We start from the raw sequence: 21,398 nt of genomic DNA, 5'->3' as shown, positions 1-21,398 counted from the left end.
TATGTATTATTAATATTATTATTATTATTATTATTATTGTTATTATTAACTCTGAGGATCACCCAACAGCAATGTGACAGACTGGTGGAGAGCATGCCAAGACACATGAAAGCTGTGATTGGAAATCTGGTTTATTCCACCAAATATTGATTTCTGAACTCTTCCTAAGTTAAAACATTAGTATTGTGTTGTTTATTTATTAAAAGAAAACATTCGTTTTGTGTTGTCATTTATTAAAAATGAATATGAACTTGTTTTCTATGCAGAGGTGATTTGAAAACACTGCATCTTTATTGTTATTTTGACCAGTTGTCATTTTCTGCAAATAAATGCTCTAAATGACAATATTTTTATTTGGGAATTCGGGAGAAATGTTGTCAGTAGTTTATAGAATAAAAAAAAAAAACATTTTACTCAAACTCATACCTATAAATAGTAGAACCAGAGAAATTATTACATTTAAAATTTAAAAATAATTTTGCAGTGGTCTCTTAATTTCTTCCATAGCTGTATGTAGGCTATAGCTAATGAGTATAAATAATAATAATAATAATAATAATAATAATAATATAATAATAATAATAATAATAACTTTTTATTTGTATAGCCTTTTTCCTGCAAACGTTGCAGCTCAAAGTGCTCCAATCATTATATAATCATAATTTAATTATTTAGTCATTTAAAGGCAATATTTAAAAGATGGGTTTTTAGTCTTGACTTGAACATATGTGTGTGAGACACAATCTGGAGCATAAAATGAGAATGCAGCCTCACCAAATCTCTTCTTTTGTACATGTGGTACACTACACAGAGAATTTAGTGTACCTCATAAATGTGTGTAACTCATTCGTGTAACTCAAGTATGCTGAGGCTTAACACTCTCGTCCCAACCCATATCCTGGTGGGAAACTACACGGCAGCCTCCTATTGGTCGTTGTACAGCGCCGCCTTCAGGGCACCAATCAGCGTGGGCCACGGTAAGATTTGGCCGTTCACTTTTTTGTGTGACTCCTTGGTCGCGTTCGTAAAACTCGCTCTGGAAATCTGCTCGGCACTCATTGAACGCCTCTTGTCCAATCAAAATACTCGGTTCCTTTATGACGTCGGACGCAGTGTGCGCCCCGGCGCTCTCAGAGCGAATTTACGAACGCACCCCATCGCAGCTCCTGGAGCTCACAGAGCTTTATGAAAAGGACTTGTGAAGGAAGGTGCGTGCACAGAGAACAACAGAAGAGCTATGAGACCGCTTTTACTTGGTAAGACATTTCATACAGTCCTCCTTTAACGCAGTCTAATCTTTTATCTTTAATTTTTGACACCATTTAATAAAGAAAACGTAGGTTGTAGCTTTACTAGATGCATGTGCTAGTCTGGTAGCTAGCTGGCTTAGACAGATATGGACTCAGATTGTGTTTGTGTTCATACCGGTGTGATCCTGGCCTGACAAGTTCATGTTCTTACCTATCTCTCATCTCCTATCTCTTATCTCTTATCTCTTATCTTATCACTTATCTGTTTTTTTGCTGCTGGATAATCTCTGGATAAACCTAATTCATTGACATTGCAAATGAAAAAAAATCCATTGTATGATTTTATTCAAGCTAGCTCCAACTCAAACCTCTATTTCGGAGTTAATGCAACGTATTCATGTGTTATTTTAATACGGGTGTGAAATACACACACACACACACACACACACACACACACACACACACACACACACACACACACACTATGCATAACACCTCCTCATCCTGTGCCCCCCGCCCTCCCCAGGTGTGTTGGGGTGCTCCCTGCTCCTGGGGGTCCAGGGTTTCTACTCCGCCGGTGATGATGTGGTCGAGCTCACCCCCACCAACTTCAACCGTGAGGTCCTCCAGAGTGACAGCCTGTGGCTGATCGAGTTCTACGCGCCCTGGTGAGATGAGATGGATGACACCGATGTAGGCTAGTCCAGGGTTCCCACGGGGCCTTGGATTCCTTGAAAGTTTGTGAATTTGAGAAAAGAAAATCAAGACCATAAAAGTTTTTGAAAATCGACATTGAAAGTGCTTGAATTCCTCTCTCTCTCTCTCTCTCTCAAAAATATATATACCGGTAGGTAACATGTAGAAGGGAATAAAACAACCATACTAGTTACTACGGTAAATTAGTTAGATTTTAAACGACATAACGGTGTTAGATTTGAAAACCGTTTATGGTCATTCCTATTATATACATTCTCATCTAGATCTGTCTCAAACTGTGCCCTGGTGGGCCCTTGAATTTGAGGGAATTGAGTCTTGAAAGTCCTTGAGAGGTGCTTGAATTTGATGTTTCAGAAGGTGTGGGAACCCTGCTAGTCGCCAAATAGCATAATACTGAGAACTTACTCATAGGGGAGAAACGTTTCTGTTTCAGAAACTTTAAGCCCACAACAGCTGTTGACAGTTCTATGCAAAAACAGTATTGCATCACTGTCCCTCTGTCCCTCTTCTTCGATTGTTTTGATAGTGTTTTGCATGACATTTGTATAATAAGGCCGATGAGTTCTACAACACACCTGTTGTGTGGTTGAGATCACCTGGCCAGTGGCTCAGACAAGGAAGAGACTCACTGGTTTATCTCCGCAGGTGTGGCCACTGCCAGAGTCTGACTGCTGACTGGAAGAAGACAGCCACAGCCTTAAAGGTGAGAATCATAATGAATGAATGATTGCTTTATTGTCATTGTAACAGGTACAACGGCATTTAAATGCAAACCCTAGGTGCTAACAAACAAACACAGTCCTAAGATAATAAAAAACAAGAATGAGACATAAATAGACATAAATAGGGGCATATAAATAGGGGGATATGTCATCGGTAGGAATCTGAGAATGTATCTGTTATATTAACTTCTATACTTCTATACACTATATGGCCTATTCACAGGGGGTATATAGGCAGGGGGGAGTTAGCATGTAACTGTGTACTTTTATAAACATATACACATATGAACTAGTAACTTATATACAGTATATGAAAGCCTAACACAAGAATGTAAACATATAATAATAATAATAATAATAATAATAATAATTCATTATATTTATAAAGTGCTTTTCAGGGACTCAATGGGTACACGAAAACAACAAGCAACAGACAACACGAGTACATAGATGAGGATCACTTCAAGTAGACTTACCGTGCACTGTTCTTAGTCCAGTAGTTTTAAATTTGTCTGATTTCTTTCTAAAAGGTGCCCTTTTACAGTTTTTACAGTTACTTTAATGACCTAGTTGTCTGTATACTGAACTGTGCTTGACATGACATTGTACTGTTGCATGTTATTTGTGTCTGAATGAGGAGTAAAGCTACAAATGAATTCCCCTCAGTGGGATCAATAAAGTTGTCTGAATCTGAATCTGAACATAAAACACAGAGTTAACCTAACAGATACAGGAAACTGTTAAAAAATTAACACAGCAGTGTCCAGGGGAGGGAAAAGGGGTGGGGGGGGGGGTGGCGGCAAGGTTAGGGGAGATGGTTATGGCTTATGGGTAGGTGATATATTGATCTTTCTTGGTCAGGTGGGAAGGTTGTATGCTTGTAGATCTTAATATATTGCAGCTTTGCAATACAGTTTTTCCCCACAGAAACGACTTGATCGTCAGATTGACATGACATGACCCTGCCAGAGCTCTGGCTGGCTGGCTGGCTGGCTGGCTGGCTGGCTGGCTGGCTGGCCTCTCTGTGGCGCAGGAGGTAAAGCCGCCGTCTAATGATCGCAAGGTCGGCAGATCGGCGGTTCGAGCCCCGGCTGGCCACATGTCGAAGTGTCCTTGGGCAAGACACTGAACCCCAAATTGCTCCCAGTGAGCGGGCCGGCCGGCGCCTTGCATGGCAGCTTGCCGCCATTGGTGTGTGATTGTGTGTGTGAATGGGTGAATGAGAGGCCGTTGTAAAGCGCTTTGGATAAAGGCGCTATATAAGTCAGTCTATATAAGTGCAGTCCGTTTACCATTTGACCCCATCTTTCCTCAGGGCGTGGTGAAGGTCGGCGCGGTGGACGCGGACCAGCACAAGTCCCTGGGCAGTCAGTACGGCGTGCGCGGCTTCCCCACCATCAAGGTCTTCGGGGCCAATAAGAACAAGCCAGAGGATTATCAAGGTAGTGATTGGCTGATTGGTTGATTGGTTGATTGATTGATTTTTATTAGACAGTTTTAAAATCCGAAAAATAACAATGCATCTGAAGCAGCTTCATACATATCATCATTTCAGTTATGAAACTTATCAAGGATAGCACAACAAAGCTGAACTGCTTATGTCCATTGTGGTATGTCCAAGGGAGGGGGGTGAGGGAGGGTGAGGGAGGCAACAGGTATGTACAGTATTCAGGGCAGCGTGACAAAACAACACAACATCCTGGTGATCAACTGACAGCAACATCGGAACACATTAAAATCCTTTTCTGACTAACCCCCTTAAAAGATGCAGACCTAATGGCTGGGTGGCATTATGAATTGTAGACAGGCATTGTAATAACAATGTTTGTAATAACAATGTAATAACAACATGTTTTCTAGGGAGGTTTAGGGCGGTTTGGCCCTCGTCCTCCCGAGACACCTACTACCCCCTATACTGTGTCTCCTGAGACACCTACTATCCCCTATACTGTGTCTCCTGAGACACCTACTACCCCCTATACTGTGTCTCCTGAGACACCTACTACCCCCTATACTGTGTCTCCTGAGACACCTACTACCCCCTATACTGTGTCTCCTGAGACATCTACTACCCCCTAAGATGTCTACTTCCCCCCCCTTGTACTGTTTCTCCAGTGTCTATAGTATTAAAAAAAATCTTTCTTTCTTCTTCCATCACGTCGACTGCCAAACGGCCCCTGGCCTGAGCTAGATTACTCTTCCTGCTATGACTGGTGGATTGATGATTCACTTGCTTAGTCAAATGTGTCAATTGTAATAAGAATTGTAATAAGGTGTCTGCTAAATGCCAAAAATGTAAATGTAAGAAATGTTAGATAGTCCCATAACAGGCTCCTGACCTCTGCTGTCTCCTCCCTCCCCATCTCCCTCCCTCCCACCCCTCCCTCCCTCAGGTGGTCGCAATAGCCAGGCGATCGTGGACGGGGCCCTTAACTCCCTCCGTGCTCTGGTGAAGGACAGGCTGAGTGGCAAGACTGGCGGCTCTGACTACAGCAGACAGGTTAGCTAGCTACCAAGCTATAGGTTAGCTAGCTACCAAGCTATAGATGTAGTCAGGACATGAAGCAGGGTTCGACATTAACGGTTGCCAGATTGCCCGGGGCAAGTAAAACATTCGTCGGGTTTGTTTGCGTGACAGCAACGACGCTGCTGGATCCTGGATCTGTGTATCGGTGTTGCAGGAAGAACAACGGACGGTGCAGGCGCCAGACCAGACTAGGTGATCGTGGAGTGAAGATATTATTAAAGCGTACGCGCTGATCGCCAGACAGGTGGACAGGCGCGTACGCTTTAATAATATCTTCACCAGGGTTTCCGTTAACCGGTAATTACCGGTCTTTGTCCGATAAAATCTGTTGAAGTCCGACATATTTAAACCTCTTCGGTCATATTGTCCGGTGAAAATAACCGCTAAACCCAGTAGCCCATTCGGCGGTAACCCGCCCCATCTGGCAACCCTGTCTCTCAACGGCGCGAGTACCGTAGTTTAGTCAGTTACCGTAATTGAGTTTGATCTAGTCTAAATAAAACCACTGCAGTGACAGGAGTCAAGGTTATTGTTCTGCGTGTTTTGGATGTGCTAGAGCACAGTGAATGACCACCGAGGGCCGTGAGATGCGGCTAGTAAAGGACGCTAGCGGCCATCTCAACCCCGTTCATTGATTGAGCCTGCCGTGCCCGTTCCAGCCCTGAGTCGGGAGAAGTACTACGGGAGTAGTGCGCTACTATCGACAACCTGGGCTCCTGGTACCATTAATTAGGATTGATTAGATTAGGTTGACAATACCACACTACATTTGAGTTTAGGGATATCAATGTTATATATTTGTGTATGTTTTATCTTTATGTATTAAATGTTATAATTGTTCCACATTTGAGACCTGTCTTCCCCCACTCAGTTATTCAGTCGGTGTCCATCATTTAAGTTCAATTTAGTCTATCTATAGTGTTAGAGTTGAATTTGTGCCACTAAGGTGAAATAGTCCACGGGTGTGTATCCCCCCGATACATCCTCCCCATTCTCATACTCGCGAGTCCGAGTAAGCATGATTTGACAGGCAGCTAGACGTAATGCCTTCCCAATCAGCGAGACGTGGTTATAGAATTGACGTTGTTTTATTGATAAAAAGGGTAAAACTGGAAAGAGAATATAAAAAACTTACATTACTGTCGTGAAACTACGTATTTAACACACTTCAGTTAACGTAATGTCCGTTCATTGATCGATCGATGCAGTCCGTTCAAATAGCCATCAAAAGCTAAACTAGGCATACTTAAAATTACCAATTACATACTCAAATCCCATTAATGCAAATGAAATAAACATCTTAAAGTAGCCTACAGTCGTAATTCAAAGTAGCAAAGGTGACTAGGCTGCCCAGTGTGGCGCACGTGCAGCCCTGGACATATTATGCCATAGTAGCGCATGCGAATCATGAAAGCCTATAATATATAGTTTGCATCTAATCGTATCGGATGAGAAATAGACATTAAATGGCATAGGCCTATATAGGCTACACAACAGCTAATCACCGCGACAAACACCTATATTATATTCTAATATGATGACCGGAATTTCTCCCGTTTGTCCGACACATTGAAATCTTCCCGGACACGTTGACCGGCACCACATTTTTCTAACGGAAACCCTGATCTTCACTCCACGATCATCTAGTCTGGTCTGGCGCCTGTGCCGTCCATTGTTTTTCCTACTTGCCCCGGGCAATCAGGCAACTGTTAATGTCGAACCCTGGATGTAGTCAGAACATGAAGTCATGAAGACATTTTTGAGAGACTAAAATAAAGAAGGAATGTTCTGAAGTTATAGTAAACAGAACACCAAGGTGATGTTGTTGTGTTGTCCTTCTCTTTTGTCAGAGCGGAGGAGGTGGAGGTGGAGGTGGAGGCAGTAAACAGGACGTAGTGGAGCTCACAGACGACAACTTCGACAAGCTGGTGTTGGGCAGCGACGCGGTGTGGCTGGTGGAGTTCTTCGCCCCCTGGTGTGGGCACTGCAAGAGGTGAGTCCAACTGTCTTTGACCTTCTTCATTAAACACCCATCACGTTCTCTACTCGCATTGTAGTGGCTTCAAACAATATAGTTAGTAACCACCGTCCAGGCAAGGCAGCGGTTTTGACGCACATCCAAATATTCAAACCAACAAAGTTGTAATCCAGTCCAGGTAGAATTGCAACAAAAATATGGATTTATTCTCCTTTACATGTAAACATAAAATTCACAGTTCCAATAGCATCTTTAGAAAACAGAAAAATATCAAAATATCATTCCAATGCAGTCTCACTTTATAGTGTCTTTCTTCGAGTTTCCTTAAATTCTTTCCTTGAGTTCTCCTTGAGTTTGTCAGACTCTCTCCTTGTGTTGTGTGAGTTGTGTGAGTTGTGTGTGGTCAAAAAACTCCCTGTTCCCTTACCCAGGCCTGCCAAGACTTCCTCCCTGCTAGCCTGCTAGTCTCACTTCCTGCTATTTAAAACATTTCCCCGACACAGTTCAGACCAATGGGCACTAGGGGGGGAGCCGTCATACCACAACATATTCTAATAGTTCATGCGAACATTCATAATTCATTCAAACATCATGATCCTTACTCAATAGCATTCAATAATATTAATTTGGCCTCCTACACGCATTAAATGTATTTTAAGGTCTTGAAATCGTCCTACATTGTCCTCCTATCACCCCCTTCATTGGCTACCAAGTGAAACAAACCGATACAGATACACCGTCATTGTCTCTCTTGCTCACCCTAACCCCCCTGTGATGTCCTCAGCCTGGAGCCTGAGTGGGCAGCCGCCGCCTCCGCGGTCAAGGAGCAGACCAAGGACAAAGTGCGCCTGGGAGCGGTGGACGCCACGGTCCACCAGGGTCTGGCCAGCCGCTATGGGGTGAGCGGGGACACCCCGAACATCCAACCACACGTCACCACCACACCACACCATCCAACCACACGTCACCACCACACCACACCATCCAACCACACGTCACCACCACAACCAGACATCCAACCACACGTCACCACCACAACCACACATCCAACCACACGTCACCACCACAACCACACATCCAACCACACGTCACCACCACAACCAGACATCCAACCACACGTCACCACCACAACCACACAACCAACCACACGTCACTACCACAACCACACATCCAACCACACGTCACCACCACAACCACACAACCAACCACACGTCACCACCACAACCACACATCCAACCACACATCACCACCACAACCAGACATCCAACCACACGTCACCACCACAACCACACAACTAACCACACGTCACCACCACAACCACACAACTAACCACACGTCACCACCACAACCACACAACCAACCACACGTCACCACCACAACCAGACATCCAACCACACGTCACCACCACAACCACACAACTAACCACACGTCACCACCACAACCACACAACCAACCACACGTCACCACCACAACCAGACATCCAACCACACGTCACCACCACAACCACACAACCAACCACACGTCACTGTTACGACCTGGCTCTGGGCCATAACAAACAGGGAGACACACACACACACACACACACACCATATAAACGATATATAATTAAGAATTTAATAAAGATAACTTTGGCCAAACAATACAATAATCTGATGAGGTATGACAACCAGTATGTCAGTAGTGTAAGTGAGTGAGTGAATGCAGTGGAAAGTGATGGTGTGGAGGGTGTTGGATGGTGGAAATAGTATAACAAAAGGGTTGTGGTGCTGGTGGAGAGACTGGAGCGCCTTTTAAACTCCATCAGTAGACCCAGACAGCTGTTCTGGATCCTCCTGCAGGGTATCCGCGGTGTCTTGAAAAGTATTAAAAGTTGATAAATCAATTTTGGGAAAATCAAGACCCTTAATAAGTATTAAAAAGTCTTATCATGATTTTATGAGGTCTTGAATTTTGTAGGTATTTTTCTGAATTAGACTCTGTCCAAAGAGTTTGAGTCCTAAAACCTTTTAGTAAAAGTTTATTCGTTTTATTAAAAAACAAAGATGAACCGGAAATTCTGTTGTATGATAGTGGTCTAGTGACTATTGCAAACTAAAACTGTTAAGTTAAAGGTGTCACTGATGTCAACGGTTACAGCTCGAGGTGGCGGTGAGGTCTGGAAAAAATATTGACAAGGTCTTTAAAAAGTCTTAGAAAGGTATTGAAATTAACCTCAAGATTCCTGTATATACCCTGAGTAGGTAACATAGACACGGCTGTTCTAGTGTCAACTGTCACTTAGATCATCCAACTGTCACTTAGATCCAACTGTCACTTTCAAATTAACCTCAAGATTCCTGTATATACCCTGTCCTGATTGGGCTCCAGTCCCAGGCAAGGCCAGAGGGCTGTCACCCCCCCCCCCCCCCCCCCCCCCTACAAAGACAGATGATATCGATGAACTGCTGGTGTGTCTGCCACTCAGCCCAGCTGGCCTGACGGTCTGTGGTGTTTTGTGTGTGTCTGTAGATCCGGGGGTTCCCCACCATCAAGGTGTTCCGTAAAGGGGAGGAGCCTGAGGACTTCCAGGGAGGACGGACCCGGTCTGACATCATCGCCAGAGCTCTGGACCTGTTCTCTGACAACGCCGCCCCCCCTGAGCTGCTGGAGGTGGGTGGGGGTGTGTGTGTGGGGGGTGGGGGGTGTGTGTGGGGGGTGGGGGGTTGTGTGTGTGTGTTTGTGTCTGGTGTGTGTGTGGGTGTGTGTGTGTGTGTCTGTGTGTGTGCTCCCCAGTAGTAGGTTCTTATCATTTAAACAAACCTGAATAATAATAATACTAACTTTTTGTTTGTATAGCACTCAAAGTGCTCATGTGCAGTGCGTCGTATCACGAATGCGCCGTGTGTCTGTCTCATAAGGAGGTGGAGCAGAGCTGTGACGTCCGCCTGTGTGTCTCTCTCATAAGTCCGCCTGTGTTTGTTTGTCCCTCAGATCCTCAACCAAGGCGTCCTGAAGAAGACCTGCGATGACTACCAGCTCTGCGTCATCGCCGTGCTGCCGCACATCCTGGACACGGGTGAGACGAACAAACCTGCTGGTTCTGACCAGTTCTGACCAGCTAACTATGCTAACCTCTATGCTAACCACGCTAACCTCTATGCTAACCTCTAACCTCTATGTTAACTATGCTAACCACTCTGCTAACTATGCCAACCTCTATGCTAACTATACTAACCTCTATGCAAACGATGCTAACCTCTATGCTAACTATGTTAACCTCTAACCTCTGTTAACTATGCAAACCTCTATGCTAACTATGCTAACCATGCTAACCACTATGCTACCCTCTATGCTAACTATGCTAACCTCTAACCTCTATGTTAACTATGCTAACCTCGATCCTATCAAAAAAAGAACACATTCAATATTCTGCTGATAATAACGGAATAGTACTGTATGTATACGGCTAACCACTCTTTCTTCTTCTTCTTCTTGCCTCATAACAGGCGCAGCGGGCAGGAACGGATATCTGGAGGTGATGATGAAGATGGCCGACAAGTACAAGAAGAAGATGTGGGGGTGTGTGTGATGCAGGGACCTCCCGTCATGATGAATGATGCTGATCTGGGTGCCAGAGATGTGTCAGTTTGGTTTGATTAGCATATCTAATCTCTGTCTCTGTGTCTCTGTCTCTCTCGCTCTCTGTCTCCCTCCCTCTCTCTCCCCCTCCCTCTCTCTGTCTCTCTCTCACTATTTGTCTGTCTCTCCCTCCCTCTCTGTCTGTCTCTCTCTCTCTCCCTCCCCCCTCTCTCTCTCCCTCTCCCTCTCTTTCTCTCCCTCTCTCTCTCTCTCCCCCCACTCCCTCTCCCTCTCCCTCTCTCTCTCTCCCTCTCCCTCTCTCTCTCTCTCTCTCCCTCTCTCTCCCTCTCTCTCTCCCCCCCTCCCTCCCTCTCCCTCTCTCCCTCTCCCTCCCTCCCTCTCTCCCTCCCTCTCTCTCTCTCCCCCTCCCTCTCTCTCCCTCCCTCCCTCCCAGATGGATGTGGACGGAGGCTGGAGCTCAGATGGACCTGGAGTCGTCTCTGGGTATCGGGGGGTTCGGTTACCCCGCCATGGCGGCCATCAACGCCCGCAAGATGAAGTTCGCTCTGCTCAAGGGTTCCTTCAGCGAGACCGGCATTCACGAGTTCCTCAGGTAGGGGGCGCTGTTCCCTCATTTACTTGTATACTAAGGCAAAAAAATATATGATGATAATAATAATAATACATTAGACTTTAGCATTTACATTAGCGCTTTTCTAGACACTCAAAGACGCTTTACAAACTGAAAAGATTGAGTAGTAATAATAAAAAGAGGCAAAAAATAAATAAAAGAAAGTATAGGGGCCTAATTGAGGTAGTGCTGGGGACACATGGGAAGGGGAGGGGGAGAGGGTTAACTGGTGAAGGCCAGCTTGAAGAGGTGGGTTTTAGGGGCCTGTTTAAATGTTGGGAGGGTGTTGGCCTGTCTGATGTGGTTGGGGAGGGCGTTCCAGAGGGACGGGGCTGTGGCTGAAAAGGCCTCATCACCTCATGTATGCATGATCTATCCATTTTCACACAGTAGATTTCCATAGGGAAATTATTGTGGGATTGTTGAATTGTTGTGGCTGTCCTGTTTATGAACACAGAGCCCTGGGTTGAGGGCCTTGTGTTTGTGGACAGTGATGGAATGCAGACTCGTTATCAATGTTGTGACTATGGTGACAGCATACCCAAGTGTACAATGTGGAAGTTTGGTGTCAATCTTTGAAAAAGGGTTCCCACGGGTCCTTGAAATCCTTGAAAGTTTGTGAATATGAAGAAAAAAAATCAAGGTGTTAAATGTTTTTGAAAATAGACATGGGTCATTGAAAGTGCTTGAATTCCCCTCTCTCTCTCTCTCTCTCTCTCTCTCTCTCTCTCTCTCTCTCTCTCTCTCTCTCTCTCTCTCTAAAAATAATTATATATATTCAAAAATGTTTTACTTAGCTCGTCAACTAGTAAATAAGTCTCTGTATTGCTTAACTTTACACATATTTCACAATATATTGTTTTGCTGTGCTGTGGTAGAGAAGGCAAGAGACCATCGAGTGTTCACACATTCAAGCCTCTCTTTTTAATTGTTGTCTGTGAGCAGATAGTTCCTATTATATAAATTCTCTTCTAGATCTGTCTCAAACTATGCCGTGTTGGGTCCTTGAATTTGAGGGAATTGAGTCCTGAAAGTCCTTGAAAGGTGCTTGAATGTGATGTTTCAGAAGGTGTGGGCACCCTGTTGAAAACTTCTGAATGTGAGGCCGATCTGACAGTCCGATCTGGATTACAACTATGTCCAATATTATACTTAAGATTTAAAGCAAGTTACTATCTTGCGTCTCATTAAACTCCAGGACACCATCAAGTGCTGTTTTTCTACGGTTGTAATGTTTTTTCTCGTCCTCTCCTCAGGGATCTGTCGGTGGGCCGCGGCTCCACGGCTACGGTCGGCGGGGGGGCCTTGCCCAAGATCTACGCCGTCGAAGCGTGGGACGGTAAAGACGGAGAAGTGAGTAGCTGGTTTTAACATTTTTACATTTTTGGCATTTAGCAGACGCCTTATTCTAAAGCGACTTACAATCGATTTGACTAAAGCAAGTGAATCATCAATCCACCAGTCGTAGCAGGAAGAGTAATCTAGCTCAGGCCAGGGGCCATTGGCAGTTGTTGTGATGGAGAGAAAAAAAGATTTTGGGGGGAATTTTTTTTATAGACACAGGAGGAACAGTACAATAGGGGGAAGCAGGTGTCTCAGGAGACGCAGTGCTGGGGGGGGGGGGGGGGGGTACTGGGGGATTGCTTTAAGATTCTTACCACAGAAAAGTGAAAAACGGTATAATAGATATAAAGTATCATATAAAGAAAGGAAATACAAAGTTTGGTACTTGAGCTTCTCTTCCGAAATTGGGATGAGATGCTTCATGCCTCGCTTCGTGTTTTTGCCGTCTGAGCTGAACTCAACTGTCACCCTCTCAACTGTCACCCTCTCAACTGTCACCCTCTGAACTGTCACCCTCTCAACTGTCACCCTCTCAACTGTCACCCTCTCAACTGTCACCCTCTCAACTGTCACCCTCTGAACTGTCACCCTCTCAACTGTCACCCTCTCAACTGTCACCCTCTCAACTGTCACCCTCTCAACTGTCACCCTCTCAACTGTCACCCTCTCAACTGTCACCCTCTCAACTGTCACCCTCTCAACTGTCACCCTCTCAACTGTCACCCTCTCAACTGTCACCCTCTCAACTGTCACCCTCTCAACTGTCACCCTCTCAACTGTCACCCTCTCAACTGTCACCCTCTCCTCTGTCACCCTCTCCTCTGTCACCCTCTCAACTGTCACCCTCTCAACTGTCACCCTCTCAACTGTCACCCTCTCAACTGTCACCCTCTCAACTGTCACCCTCTCAACTGTCACCCTCTCAACTGTCACCCTCTCAACTGTCACCCTCTCCTCTGTCACCCTCTCAACTGTCACCCTCTCCTCTGTCACCCCCCCAGCTCCCTGTGGAGGATGAGTATGACCTCAGCGACGTGGACTTCGACGATGACGTAGGAAAGGACGAGTTATGAGTCCCCCGCGTCACCTGACTTAGACCGATCCGGTTCGATCCGGTCTGGTCTGGTCTGGTCTAGCTCGGCGTGACCCATCTCTCCTCTCCTGTGGACGAACGAGAGACTTGTCCACGGTTACTGAAATACTCCAGAAGAGGAAAAATGCAGAGACACTCGCCTCCTCATCCCCCCCACCCTCCCCCCGCCCATCTGTTAAGAGAGGGGTGGGGGGAGGGGGCGTGGCCTGCAAGTGGGCGTCGACTTCCAGACCTGCTGAACATTTGTCCCTCTGCGCAATTATGTTATAGGAGGAGGAACAGTGTTTTTCGCTACCATACCCTCCTCCCTCTATCCGCCACCCTCAAACACCCAGCCTATCAAAGTCCTGGGGGGTTATGGGTCATTCCATCAACGTCGCTAAAAGGAAAAATCTAGGCTTCTTCGAGACTTATTAAAAAGTAAGCCTGGATTTTCCTTTAGCGGCATTGATGGAATACCACCCCCTGATTGTGTCCGATTTCATTCTCAAGCCAAGCCTGATTGTGACTTATATTTTGTTTTTGATTTAATTGTTGTTGTTGTTGTTTTTATTTTAACTGTTTTCTGTTGCAGGGTTGTACATTGTGTTTTGTGCAGGACAGGGGGATATACCGCGGGACTTCTTGTGTAGATTTTTCTTACACGACTTTATTTTGATTGTGTGAAAACAAAATGACAGTTTTGTTACAAAAATAAAAAGAGAATAAAAACTTCCACTGCCTCCATGAATCATGTAAACTGTGTTACGGTTTTGGGGGGGAAACTACAAGCACATACGTGACACAGTCTGATCATTCGGTCCGCATGTTGGCAACCAATCGAAATGTCCCGACTTTTCTTTTGAAACACGGAACTACGTTTCAACGTTGTTGAGAATCACAACACAAACTCTAGTCGAGCCAAAAGACTGCAACAACGCAATGGATTGGGTGAGTAATCCCCCCCACTGCTACCTAGTTAACTAGAACACTACTTTACATTGTTAGCAGGCTCACAAAACAAGTTGTGTCAGTCGACTAGCGATGTGTCGTTGATTTTCAACAACGCGGAAATGTATTTGCGGTTTTCGAAAGCAAAGTCCGATCATTACATCGGATCCCGACATCACGAGGACCATGTGATCAGACTGTGTCACATATGTCTCGTGCGAGGCCAGGACCATGTGGTGAATATCATGGGGTCCTCTTTCTTTTTCATTTCCATGGAGAATAGAGGTGGTTCATTCTAGACGTATACTGCGGTCAAACATAATCAGCTGTTGCATCAGGCTGAAACCCACACCGAAACTGACACTGAGACGACACTGATGTCGAGTCAGGGGGTCACAGTGAGACATCCCTGTGGTTGAAGTACAAAACGTTGGTACCCGATTGATATCTTCTCCGCTGTACATTTTACAGCCGTTACATTACACATTGGGAGAGGAAGTCATAATACTTTACAAGTAATACATTCAATACAAATATTTAGATATGGCACTTTGACTAAAAAGTTAAAGTAAAACAGAACATCAAGCATTCGCGAGGAAAAAGAACATACTAGAACATACTACATAGACTACGTTAAGAACCTACCAGAGGTAGTGGAGGTGCAGGCATGACAATGACAGAACATTCATTACATCTTTTACGCTAATTTTTTCAAATCGCTGTACTGAGATATGGGAAACTGTTTGATGATGTAAAGTTGTAAACAATAAAGACGTGGAGGAGGAGGACATGGAATGGCTTTCTGAGGACGGGGGTTGTGGTGATGACCAAGCCTCATAGAAAATGTGTGTGTGTGTGTGTGTGTGTGTGTATGTGTGTGACAGTGAGTGTTGGGTGTGTGTGTGCGTGCGTGTGTATGTGACAGTGAGTGTTGGGTGTCTGTGTGTGTGTGTGTATGCGTGTGTCTGTGTGTCTATCCGTGTGTGTGTGTGTGTGTGTGTGTGTGACAGTGAGCGTTGGGTGCGTGTGTGCACGTGTGCATGCGCGTGTGTGTGTATGCGTGTGTCTGTGTGTCTATCCATGTGTGTGTGTGTGTGTGAGACAGTGTGTGTTGGGTGGTAGTGTAGCGTCCGTCTGTCTTGTCTTCAGACCTAGCTAGAGGTCCCCTGGGCGTCCGTCTGTCCAGACCTAGCGAGACGTCCCCTGGGCGGACTGCAGGAGCCTCACGATGGACGGGTCACTCTTGGCACCTTTGATGAACTCCTCTAAAGAGAGTCTGCCTGAATGACAAGATAACAAAACAGGAAAATGAGTACAGTCCACCATACCCCATCCAGAGCCCTAAGGTCAGCTAACCAGCTGCTGCTGGAGGTCCCTAGGACCAGACTCAGAACCAGAGGGGACAGAGCCTTCACAAAGGCAGCCCCTAGGCTCTGGAATAGCGTCCCCCTCCACGTCAGATCCGCCCAGAGCATCGAGGCTTTTAAGAAACTAGTTATAACTCATCTCTTCTCCTTGGCCTTTGACCTGTGAGCCTCCCGACACTGCACTTGTTGCACTTTTATTTGTATTGCACCTTGTTTTTAGTGTATTTTATCTATTTTATCTGTTTTTTTATCTGTATTTTATCTAGCTTTTCTCTTTTTACCAGTGTTTTCTCTTTTTATCTGTTAAGCACTTTGGACGGCTGTTTGTCGTTGTAAAAATGTGTGCTATAGAAATAAACGTTACTTACTTACTTACTATATAAATGAACATGACTTGACTTGACTATAGTCACACTGCAAAAGGCTGAAAACAGTCGTGTCACTGTGGCTGGCTGGGTGGCTCTGGAGGGGGAGGTTAACAGAGACGTGGAGGCTCACCATCGTTGTCGATGTCCATCTGTCTGAAGATCTTATCTGTCCTCTTCTCTGGGGTCGACTCGTCATCTGGCATCTTCATCACGGAGGACACCATCTTGTAGATCGCCTGAGGATGTACGATGACTTACATCATGAACAAATAATAATAATAATAATAATAATAACATCATGAACAAATAATAATAATAATAATAATAATAATAATAACATCATGAACAAATCACCCAACTGTATCCTCATTAGGGCTATTTTAACTGATGATGATAGTAATAATAATAATAATAATAATAATAATAATAATAACATCATGAACAAATCACCCAACTGTATCCTCATTAGGGCTATTTTAACTGATGATGATAGTAATAATAATAATAATAATAATAATAATAATGATGATGACCTTTATTTGTATAGCACTTTTCCTGCAAACGTTGCAGCTCAAACTGCTTTAACATATCCACACAGCACAAAATATGACCTATACCTATCTGCAGTACATGTTATAGGTTATCACACGGAAAAGTCATCGGTGGTTCATTGGCTTCAGTAAAACCAAGAGAGCCAATCACCATCTCTGACAGGAACATATGGCTGAGGGGACACTTTAACAAGGCCATTTGTTTATTCAGGTTGAGCTTGTATTACGACACACAATGCACTGAGCCAATACTGATACGGTCTGCCCAGGTCACCATGGTGGAAGAGTAAATATAGGCTATGTTTGATAAGGGAGAATAAAAATAGAAAGGCCCAGCCCAATGTACCATGACTTGTGGTATCACAGATGGTCACAGATGGTGAAATGAATGAAAAAGATATCACTCACATTTGATCATCACCAACATTCAAATGAAATAAAATAAAAAAGATTAGGTTGAAGGGGATCACGGTGGGACCCACGTGTACTAATCTAATTGGCACAAGGACAAGTGTATTGTGGGGCGGCTGTGGCGCAGGCAGGAGGTAGAGCCGGCGTCTAATGATCGCAAGGTCGGCAGATCGGCGGTTCGAAACCATGGCTGGCCACGTGTCGAGGTGTCCTCGGGGTCCCGAGACACTGAACCCCCAAATTGCTCCCAATGAGCGGGGCCGGCCGGCGTCTCGCATGGTAGCTTGGCCGCCATTGGTGTGTGAACGGGTGAATGAGAGGGCCATTGTAAAAGCGCTTTGGAATAAGGCGCTATATAAGTCCAGTCCGTTTACCATAAGTGTAATTCACCTGTACGATCTAACTGGCACAAGGACAACAGGTGGACTGCACTTATATAGCGCCTTATTCCAAGGCGCCGGCCCGCTCACTGGGAGCAATTTGGGGTTCAGTGTCTTGCCCAAGGACACCTCGACATGTGGCCAGCCGGGCCTCGAACTGCCGATCTGCCAACCTTAGACTATCATATGGTATCATATGGTGTCGCGAATAGGTCTATTATATTCAAAGAGGTCTAAAAAAATAATTAATTTTGGCTTGTTGAAACTTGTAGGAACCCTGTAAGTAACTCACCTGTATGATCTAACGATCATTAGACGGCGGACTCTACCTCCTGCGCCACAGCCTCTACCTCCTGCGCCACAGCCTCTACCTCCTGCGCCACAGCCGCCCGGGTGTAACAGGTGTGTGACTGACTCACCTGTACGATCTCCAGCATCTCGGCGCGGCTGATGTACCCGTTGCCGTCCAGGTCGTACATGCTGAAGGCCCAGCGCAGCTTCTGCTCCAGGCCGCCGCGGGACGTCACGCTCAGCGCGATGATGAACTCCCGGAAGTCGATGGTGGCGTCGCCGTTGGTGTCGAAGGTGCGGAAGACGTGCTCGGCGAACTTGGACGCGTCGCCGTACGGGAAGAAGTTGGCGTAGATCTTCTTGAACTCCTCCACGCTGAGGTGGCCCGTGGGGCAGTCCTTCAGGAACCCTCGGTACCACTCCTGCAGCTCGTGTTCGGAGAACTCGGTGTTCTCGCGGAGGTCGTTCAGGACCTCGGGCCGCAGTTTGCTGTTTTGTTTCCCCATGATGCACTGCTGCTGCACACTGCTGCTCTCATAGACTAGAAAAGCCCCCCCCCTGCCGCTGCTGCTGGTGTCTGGCCCCTTATCTCCACCACCACACACAGACACACACACAGGTCTGCTTTCCTCTGTTCCCCTGCAAGCAGATAGAGAGATTTCATTTAAAAACATGGGAGTGGTGAAACACATCAGTGAAAAACAAAAACATGGTTTGATCCAAACCACACTGTCGCATCGATGCTTTGTAACAACAACACTAGAGCTAGATCCACTTCCAACGATTTCTAGTCGCTCTATGAGTAGAGGGCTGCAAGGGGATTTTCCTGGATGCACAGTGTACAGGTTTTTTACCCTTGCCTGCTTGCCTGTTCTGTCATCATGTGAAGCGCATTGGATCACATTTTGAGAGAAACACGCTATACAAATAAAACTTTGATTTGATTTGATTTGATTTGATTTGATTTAGGAATTTCACCCTCGCGATGTGATGTCTCGCTGCCCCAGAGGTTTTGAGACAAGTAACAACTTTGATGTCCAAGCAGAATAGTGTTGTAGTACACAGAGTCCACCAGGTAATGAAAGACAGCTTGATTGCAACTACAGTACATGTTTGAGAGACACTCACATCAATGGCACAGCACCAGAATATCTGAAAGACCTTTTGCTAGCATATCAACCCAATAGAGTTCTCAGGTCTTCTGCTAGCATATCAACCCAATAGAGCTCTCAGGTCTTCTGCTAGCATATCAGCCCAATAGAGCTCTCAGGTCTTCTGCTAGCATATCAGCCCAATAGAGCTCTCAGGTCTTTTGCTAGCATATCAGCCCAATAGAGCTCTCAGGTCTTCTGCTAGCATATCAGCCCAATAGAGCTCTCAGGTCTTCTGCTAGCATATCAGCCCAATAGAGCTCTCAGGTCTTCTGCTAGCCTATCAGGCCAATAGAGCTCTCAGGTCTTCTGCTAGCATATCAGCCCAATAGAGCTCTCAGGTCTTTTGTTAGCATATCAGCCCAATAGAGCTCGCAGGTCTTCTGCTAGCATATCAGCCCAATAGAGCTCTCAGGTCTTCTGCTAGCATATCAACCCAATAGAGCTCTCAGGTCTTCTGCTAGCATATCAGCCCAATAGAGCTCTCAGATCTTCTGATGTTGGTTTTCTCTGTGTACCACATGTACAAAAGAAGAGATTTAAATGACAAAATAATTAAATAATGATTGGAGCACTTTGAGCTGCAACGTTTGCAGGAAAAGCACTATACAAATAAAGGTTATTATTATTATTATCATTATTATTTAAACAAGAGCCGTTTCAGAGGTGTGGTCAAGGCCTGTGACCCATTGTTCCCATATGGTGATTAGGCATCAAAAATACAATACAATGAAAGAATAAAAACAGAGAGACCAGTGTAGCACAGTAGAAGAGGGTAGTGAGGTAGTGAGGTAGTGAGATGTTCTTTAAAAATGTCACAATGGATTTATGTCCACGTAGCTTAGTTTTCCTCCATTGACGCTGAGCTTTTCTACAGTTTTTTAATATCTAATCTAAGTTAATATTTAATCTTAAACTAATAATATCCCTAGTTCTCCATGGTGGTTTCTGTTTAGATTTAATTTAATCTTCTTTTAGCTTGGCCGGCGCTATAGCGTCAATGCTAGTCTTCAGCTTATTATTATCAACACTGTTGACTAAAAACATCACAAGAGGAAGTCAGGTTCGGTGGGGGTTAATGTTATTAATAACATGATTACTTTCATAACTAACGGAAGATAACGTTTCCTAGCAACCTGCTCAGTCGCAAAGCCAGAGGATCATATGAATGCAGAGAAAAGCATTACAGTAGGCGAGTGGTTCTGAGATTGGCAAGTCAATTACTGAGGATACAGTAACACATCAATCCTTAGACCGTGAGTTATAATTAGACCCAACGTACGGTCCGCGGCGGTGAGTCGGCCCCATTAACGTGTTGAATAGAAGCCCATAGAGCTCAACCCATTCACCAACTCAGCGGGTTTAGAGTCGGCCTCGTTATCCACATGTAAATGAAAATGGTAAATGGACTGCACTTGTATAGCGCCTTTATCCACAGCGCTTCTCATTCAACGGCCTCTCATTCACCCACACACACACACATTCACACACCAATGGCGGGAATCTACCATGCAAGGCGCCGGCCGGCCCGCTCACTGGGAGCAATTTGGGGTTCAGTGTCTTGCCCAAGGACACTTCGACATGTGGCCAGCCGGGGTGTCTCAGGAGGAGACAGTGTCTCAGGAGGTAGAGCCGCCGTCTAATGATCGCAAGGTTGGCAGATCGTCGGTTCGAGCCCCGGCTGGCCACATGTCGAAGTGTCCTTAGGCAAGACACTGAACCCCAAATTGCTCCCAGTGAGCGGGGCCGGCACCTTGCATGGTAGCTTGGCCGCCACTGGTGTGTGAATGTGTGTGTGAACGGGTGAATGAGAGGCCGTTGTAAAGCGCTTTGGATAAAGGCGCTATATATGCAGTCCATTTATATTTGACCAGGTTTATGTTAAAAAACACGCAGTCAATTTCATGTTCACAGAAAATGACTTCCCATATTTATTGGACGACATTATCATCGGTCGAAATTTCACTCAAAGGTGGGTTTGTATGGAAATGATGGTGATGGCACTGAACACAGGACGACACACTGAGCATTTAAGCTGAAGGAGCATAAGAGAGATAAGATGACAAGATTGGAGATTTGGAGATGTTCTTGGAGCTATTTCTCAGGAGGAGAGGGGGGAGAGAGAGAGA

General features: G+C 45.3%; 3 protein-coding genes across 3 annotated transcripts in view; 1 reads left to right on the top strand and 2 right to left on the bottom strand.

Moving 5' to 3' along the window:
* Positions 1 to 1,181: 1,181 nt before the first annotated feature.
* pdia6 (protein disulfide isomerase family A, member 6) lies at positions 1,182 to 14,535 on the top strand. Its single transcript, XM_080535011.1, has 13 exons — positions 1,182 to 1,256; positions 1,777 to 1,918; positions 2,613 to 2,670; positions 4,005 to 4,131; positions 5,083 to 5,189; positions 7,067 to 7,209; positions 7,979 to 8,093; positions 9,703 to 9,843; positions 10,165 to 10,249; positions 10,680 to 10,752; positions 11,207 to 11,365; positions 12,640 to 12,736; positions 13,729 to 14,535. The coding sequence occupies exons 1-13, from the start codon at positions 1,238 to 1,240 to the stop codon at positions 13,798 to 13,800; spliced, it is 1,338 nt and encodes a 445-aa protein (XP_080391137.1). The 5' UTR covers positions 1,182 to 1,237; the 3' UTR covers positions 13,801 to 14,535.
* The window catches only part of acat2 (acetyl-CoA acetyltransferase 2), a 74,482-nt gene continuing 64,735 nt past the window's right edge, over positions 11,652 to 21,398 (bottom strand). Inside the window, exon 10 of the transcript XR_013937514.1 lies at positions 11,652 to 11,739. The gene's annotated coding sequence lies outside the window, so the exon portion shown is untranslated. The remainder of the gene's footprint in view (positions 11,740 to 21,398) is intronic.
* Positions 15,939 to 18,624, bottom strand: hpcal1 (hippocalcin-like 1; the record flags this gene model as incomplete). Its single annotated transcript, XM_080535110.1, has 3 exons — positions 15,939 to 16,030; positions 16,616 to 16,721; positions 18,247 to 18,624. 3 exons carry the CDS (start codon positions 18,622 to 18,624, stop codon positions 15,939 to 15,941), a joined length of 576 nt encoding a protein of 191 aa, XP_080391236.1.

The sequence above is a fragment of the Nansenia antarctica genome (assembly GCF_963989245.1).
Source record: "Nansenia antarctica genome assembly, chromosome: 6".
NCBI lineage: Eukaryota > Metazoa > Chordata > Actinopteri > Argentiniformes > Microstomatidae > Nansenia > Nansenia antarctica.
This window is presented reverse-complemented; position numbering and strand designations above follow the sequence as displayed.

What these genes read in the sequence shown, in the direction of transcription:
- pdia6 (XM_080535011.1), top strand. An exon ending in TGGTGTGGGCACTGCAAGAG is followed by an intron (nt 7,210 to 7,978) that starts GTGAGTCCAACT and finishes TGATGTCCTCAG; the next exon opens with CCTGGAGCCTGAGTGGGCAG. An exon ending in TACAAGAAGAAGATGTGGGG is followed by an intron (nt 10,753 to 11,206) that starts GTGTGTGTGATG and finishes CCTCCCTCCCAG; the next exon opens with ATGGATGTGGACGGAGGCTG.